The sequence below is a fragment of the Salpingoeca rosetta genome (assembly GCF_000188695.1).
Source record: "Salpingoeca rosetta unplaced genomic scaffold supercont1.63, whole genome shotgun sequence".
In the NCBI taxonomy this organism is placed as follows: Eukaryota; class Choanoflagellata; order Craspedida; family Salpingoecidae; genus Salpingoeca; species Salpingoeca rosetta.
In genome coordinates this window covers 1-6,060 of record NW_004754871.1, presented here as the reverse complement: position 1 = coordinate 6,060, position 6,060 = coordinate 1, and the positions used below count along the sequence as shown (strand labels likewise).

At 56.2% G+C, this 6,060-nt stretch overlaps 4 protein-coding genes across 4 annotated transcripts in view; 3 read left to right on the top strand and 1 right to left on the bottom strand.

Moving 5' to 3' along the window:
* PTSG_13197 (uncharacterized protein) overlaps positions 1-2,000 on the bottom strand; it is a gene marked incomplete at both ends in the record, with an annotated part of 3,392 nt that extends 1,392 nt beyond the window's left edge. Inside the window, one exon of the mRNA XM_004987520.1 lies at positions 72-2,000. Coding sequence (XP_004987577.1) covers positions 72-2,000 — 1,929 coding nt within the window. The remainder of the gene's footprint in view (positions 1-71) is intronic.
* A 648-nt stretch (positions 2,001-2,648) lies between these two features.
* Positions 2,649-3,565, top strand: PTSG_13196 (uncharacterized protein; the record flags this gene model as incomplete). Its single annotated transcript, XM_004987519.1, has 2 exons — positions 2,649-3,461; positions 3,542-3,565. 2 exons carry the CDS (start codon positions 2,649-2,651, stop codon positions 3,563-3,565), a joined length of 837 nt encoding a protein of 278 aa, XP_004987576.1.
* Positions 3,566-3,610: 45 nt separating this feature from the next.
* Positions 3,611-4,897, top strand: PTSG_13195 (uncharacterized protein; the record flags this gene model as incomplete). The annotated part of the gene is made up of 1 exon (XM_004987518.1): positions 3,611-4,897. One exon carries the CDS (start codon positions 3,611-3,613, stop codon positions 4,895-4,897), a length of 1,287 nt encoding a protein of 428 aa, XP_004987575.1.
* A 405-nt stretch (positions 4,898-5,302) lies between these two features.
* PTSG_11412 (uncharacterized protein) lies at positions 5,303-5,884 on the top strand (the record flags this gene model as incomplete). Its single annotated transcript, XM_004987517.1, has 2 exons — positions 5,303-5,446; positions 5,783-5,884. The coding sequence occupies 2 exons, from the start codon at positions 5,303-5,305 to the stop codon at positions 5,882-5,884; spliced, it is 246 nt and encodes an 81-aa protein (XP_004987574.1).
* Between the last annotated feature and the right edge of the window lie 176 nt (positions 5,885-6,060).

The following is a 6,060-nucleotide window of genomic DNA, read 5'->3' as shown; positions in this document are numbered from 1 at the left end:
TCAACAATTTGGAGATGATTATCAATCCCATTTGAAGAGTGAATGAGAATGTCATCCAAGTAACAGGAGACGTTTTCGGAGGGAAGATTTTTCAAAATGTGATCCATGATGCGTTGGTATTGGGCAGGAGCGTTTGCCAGCCCGAAAGGAAGGACCGTGTACTCAAACTGACCCATACCAGGTGCGAAGAATGCTGTCAGCTCTCGTGCTTTTGGTTTGAGTCTCACTTGGTGATATGCGGATTTAAGATCAAGTGATGTAAACAGAGAATGTCCAGATGCTTTTGTAATGAGTTCGGACAGCAGGGGCAAAGGGTATCTGTTAGGGATCGTTAATGCATTCAATGCACGGTAGTCCACACACATCCTCAAGTTCTTGTCCTTTTTAACCACAAATAGTACAGGAGAAACCCAAGATGAAGTGGACGGTTGGATCCACCCCTTGTCCAAGAGGTCCTTGACCGTTTCCTGCATTGTGGTGAACTCATGTGAGCTCAGGCGATAGCACCGTGACTTGGGGGGCATCGCATTAGTGACAAGTGGGATATCCACATCCAACTCTCCTCGAGAGGGAGGCATACAAGTCAAATCCAAAAACACAGGTGCATACTTTGTGCATAAACTGTGTACATCTACTTGGCTAGACTTACATTTGCGCGAAATCGTGCCACTGTTGAAGTCGAAAACGGGTTGGGCCCGTTGCAGCCAATCCATACCGAGCAGGAGATCCACAGAGAGATCTTTCACTGCTGGCAGGCACATGCTGGTGACATGGCCACACCACTCGATCTTGCCAGTGGCGTAACGATCGGTGGTGCTGGTGCTGCCATCCGCGAGAGCAAGCGTAAGCTTAGCTCCGGGACGTGTCTCAGAAAAGTTGCTGAGTTTACACAATGACCTCTCGGCCCCAGTGTCCACAAGCGCTCGCAGCCTCTTGTTACAGAAGAGCACATTAGTGCTAATCAAAGAGGAGTTGCGGGTGCAAGCGTTCACGGACACAACGGTGACCGGCCTGCCTTCCTCGTCAAATTGCATGTCCTCAACGATGCCAATTTGCTTCACGGACTCAGTGAGCTGCGAAACAGACTCAGCTGGATCAACTCGTGGAAGACGTCGAGGAGGCGGAGGCGGAGGAACGTGCGAGGCATCATGCAGCTCAGCACCGGCTTGTGTCGGGTTGACACGCACCGTGTTGGTGGCCGTTGGCCCATCCAACTGTTTGCCATTCACGTGACGCCGAGCATGGCAATCACTGACGACATGGTTGGTGCGACCGCACCGACTGCACGGTGGCAGTTTGCGAAGCTGATGCTGTTTGGGACGACGGTTCCTCATGCGAGGCTGGTGCGAGCGCGGCGGTTGTTGTGGTGGAAAGCGCTTGCTGCGCTTGAGGTCGGAAGAGGCCGTGTCGTGGCGGCGCTTGCTGCGCACGATGGAGAAGTACCGGTCCACGAGGATGATGGCGTCGTGCAGAGTCTTGGGCTGCTTGTCCGAGATGAAGAGCTGCAGACGCGTGTCGTGGAACCCGGCGAGGTACGTGCACACCACGTGAAGCTCGGGATTGACGTTGGCCAGCAGGCTGCGGGCGCGCTCCGAGTACGCGGCGTGGTCCTCGTCCGTGCGAATCTCCAGGTGGGCGATGTCCATGTGCCGAGACCAATCACATCGGGGGGCGAAGCGAGCCGAGCACGTGTTGAGAAAGACTTGCCAGAGCTTGTCCTTGTCCTCGGTACTCGCCTGCGCCGTGTCGGCATGTTCCTGGCAGAAGTCCAGCGCAATCCGCGAGAAGCTATCGTCGTTCGTCTTCGGGATGGCGTACTTGAGATTGTCCATCGGGTGGGAGCCGTAGAGCTTGCACAAGTTGGCGAACCATTCCAGGTTGTCGAAGGGCTTGTCCACAAGCTTGGCAACAAGGTCCGAGACGCATGGCTTGGCGTCCTCCTGAAGACGAGGAGCGTTGATAGCATTGGCGCTGGAAACCGAAGGAGTAGAGCGGGGCATCGTGACCTGATAAAGGTTGGGAAGTTGGGAGGTATACAGAGAGATATGCGGGTGAGAATCGTAGAACGACAATCGCTACCAAGTGTTGTGATGTGACTGGTCTGTGTGTGTGTAAGAGTGTTTGACTGGGACTTAGAGTAGGGTCTTGCTGTATACTGTGCGGGAGACGTAGTCGCAAGTAAAGAAGACAGGGTAATAGGATGGGGCGATGAGATAAGTGGAGTGATAAGATAAGTGACAACAATCAAGCAAGGAAAGTAGAGACAGGCACAAGGTCAAGAGAGACGAGCAAGGGGGTCGGATCTTGGGTGTTGGTGTCCTTGGTGAGGAGTGGTAGTTCCGTTCTGTTGTGTGGTTCGGAATCTGTGTTGGTCCTGAACTCCGGGAGGACTATGCCTTGATACCCTTAAGTTCGGCCTTGACACTCCTTCACGACACTTAAGTTCAGGATTTGTATTGTAGTGCTGTCTCACTACATCAACTTATTGCCAGGAACCAAACAACTAAGGTTTAGGCCAGTTTGAACAAGCCAGCTCTCGTCGACAACGCTCAGCTAGTCTACAAACCAGACACTTCCCACCCGTCTCCACAACATTCCCGTTCCCACGTTCCTTTCATTTTCATCCTTCTGATCCCAATACAACCAGCATGAACGACAACCGTTCTCGGTCCCATTACCCTCCTCGCCAAGAGCAGCAGACCTACGCATACAAGCCAGAAGGGCTTCTTCCCACACCTGATCCAACCCCTTGCCTCGACATGCCCTCCAGTTCCCTGAGTTCCACTTCCACCATCAAGCCGGCAATCACCCCCACAGCCAGCACCAGCACCAGCTACGTCAACCCGAATTGGCGGCAGGATGTCCGCGTGGACGACCAAGTCATCGAGCGCATCTTCCAGTCGCTGCCAACCCCTGTGGACGTGCATCAGCCGTGCCACAGCCACAAGGACGTGCGCGCTGCTGTTGGGGGGCGCGCGTTCTCCGCGTTGAATCGCCAGCTCCGCCCCGCCTTTGCCCACAGCAGGCAGGCGCTCGTTGTCACGCTGTTCATGGACTGGCAGAAGCGCATGTCGAACCTCAACATGCAGGCGCTCTACCGCAGGCAGCACGAGTTTCGGGAGACGCGCGGGCGCCGCCGCGAACTGAACCTGCAAACGCTTGCCCGCAGGCACAACATTGGCGTCACTGCGCTGGGCATGGCGCTGGTTGGCGGCCTCTTCAGCAAGTACTTCTGCCTCACGCCGCACCACCTCGACCCCACCGCCAAGACGGAGCTCTTCCACATTGTGGAGGACGAGGCGTTTCTTCGCCTCATGGTCCACAACCGCAAGCGCATTGCCCTCGTCCTCCAGGCGCGCGAATGCCTCCGCAACGCCGCCGTTGACAGCGACGACGACGAGAATGATGAGGATGGTCTTGAGCAGAACAGGAATGATGACGACGATGCTGATGACGGCAATGTTGATAACAACGATGCTGGCTCCACATTCAACGGCGACAACGACGACGATGATGATAATGATGACACCACGGGCACCAGCACGGACACCAGCACGGACACTGATCGCACCGCTGCGCTACCCGAGTTTACAGAGGAGAATGGCTGGCGATGGTGGCTGCCGACAAGGAGCTGGAGCTGATTGCGCTGGAGGGCGCCCTCTGCGTCAAGGGGAAACGCTACTACTCCAAGACGGACGAGGCAAACCGCAGGTTCTGGTTCGAGCAGGTCACGCACCGCAGCAAGACAGACAAAATCTCCGCGTACACGTACAGGGACGCGCAGACGAAGCCGCGCCAGGCCACGCACGCGGAGGTGCAGCTCACAGCGGACTTGGCGGCCATGGGCGTGCCGCGCAGCGCGTACCTGGTGGAGGCCGAGATGAAGAAGACGCACGAGACAAACGTGGCCACCCCAGACATCAAGTTCCACTCGCCCACGACCATCAACGGTGCATGCGTGCAGTGGATTGACGTAAAGTCCGGGCTCACCTTCCCGAGGACATCCTGCCCGCGGCTGCTGCACGACTTTGGGCGCAAGCTGCGAAAGTACGTGGACATGCACGGCGCCGGGATCGTGCTCATGCACCAGGTACCGCTCAGCACGCAGCTGGAGCAGTGGGCGCTTCGCGTGCTTGGCGAGGAACGCGCCGCCAAAGTCACCTTCTGGACGCGCATCCGACAGCACACCACCACCACCACCGTCAGCAGCAGCAGAGGTTGGGGTGGCAAGCACAAACGAGGAAGTGGGGGCAGCAGAGGAAGCGGAGACAGCAAAGGAAGCGGAGGCAGCAGAAGCGACGAACACCGCCATCATCACCACCACCGCCAGCAACGTCAGCAACGTCAGCAACGAACATATGAGCAGGATGGTGAGACAGCCACGAACATGGGCAGGTTGCTGCAGCGCCACGGTGAGCGCGAACTCTCGTCGTTCATGAACTCCAACTACCAGGATTACCAAGACGACCACAGCGTCAGCAGCAGTGGCAGCAACACCCGTGACTCCTCTGTTGACAGCAGTGCTTCATCATTGCACATGCTGGGCGACGGCTATGGATACGGCTATGATGCCAACTGTGGCAATACGCGTGCTTACGCAAACACTCCCGTGACAACCTCTGCTCCGGCCTCACCGGAGACACGCCGCCGCAACAGCGGAGTGAGCAGGCCAAACGGGAGGCAGCCACATCATCCTCATCCCAATGCTCGCTGGGGCCACGGTGGCGATCAGAAACATCTGCATCGCCGCCGCCGCCGCCACACGCGCAGCGTCTCTACCCCGCCCGGCCTGGATGGGCTCACAACCACACGTAGCACTGAAGGTACCCAGGACCAGGAGGAGCAAAGGCAAACGGAGGTCTACGTGCCGCCACACAGGCGCCGCACGAGGCACTGAAGCTCTGAAGGGAGCTTGAAGGCTTGAGAGGGGAAGGGAGCGAGCGAAGGAGCGAGGCCATGGGTCCTTGGGTCTGGGTTGAGGGAAGCGTTTGTTGCTCACGCATGTGAGGTTGTCATGTCATATGTTGCGTTTGCGTGTCATCACATCACACCACCACACCACCACACCACAGTACAATTATGAGCCGCAATAAACGCATCCAGCCACAGCGCGACTTGTCTCTCTGGTGTTTAATGCGACCGTCGCGCAAATGAGGGGCGCACTCACACAATTACATACACGCGAAAGAGCACACACGCGCACATGCAGGCATGACAGCGGCGGCCTCTACGAGAAGCACTTCCATATCCGCCAACCCAGTGCGACACCATAAATTAAGTGCACCCAAATCTGTGCAACAAGATGAGCGAAGGGGTTGTGAGCAAGGAGCAGCGCAAGGCGTGCTGGGCAGCACGCGATGAGTACTATCACTGCTGCGCAACAAAGGGCAAGGAAGCATGCGATGACTTGAAGAAGAAGTTCTATGAACAGTGCCCCACGGCATGGGTGAGCCGTGATGTGAGGGAGGGAGGGCCTTGTGTTGTTCGGTTCATGTCTGTGTATGTATGTGTGCGCATTTGTATGTGTGTGTGAGTGTGTGTTTGTATGTGTGTGCGTTTGTGTGCGTTTGTGTGCGTGTGTCTGTGTGTGTGTGTGTGTGAGAGTGTGTCTGTGAGAGTGAGAGAGAGAGTGTGTGTGTGTGTGTGTTGATTGAAATCCCTGCTTGTGCACACGACACAGCAACACGCTGCACACGCATACACACACTCAAACGCCAGACCCCGCACAAACATACACCCTCACGCACGCACGCACAACTCTCCCTCCCTCCTTCCTTTTCAGGTGCGCCACTTTGAGCGAAGACACATGTACGACCAGTACAGACAAAAACTGTTGACACAAGGCTACAAGCTCAAGGAGAAAGAAGACAGCGAATCACCATGAAACCTGTGTGTGTGTGTGTGTGTGTGTGTGTGTGTGTGTGTGTGTGTGTGTGTGTGTGTGTGTGTGTGTGGCGTCGTTATCATCGGTAGTCAATTTTCATGTAGCCGTCCTTGCGTTGTTCAACGCGCTTGGATATCCTTCCCTGTCTCTTTCGGTTCCCCTTCCCCTGTCCTCTA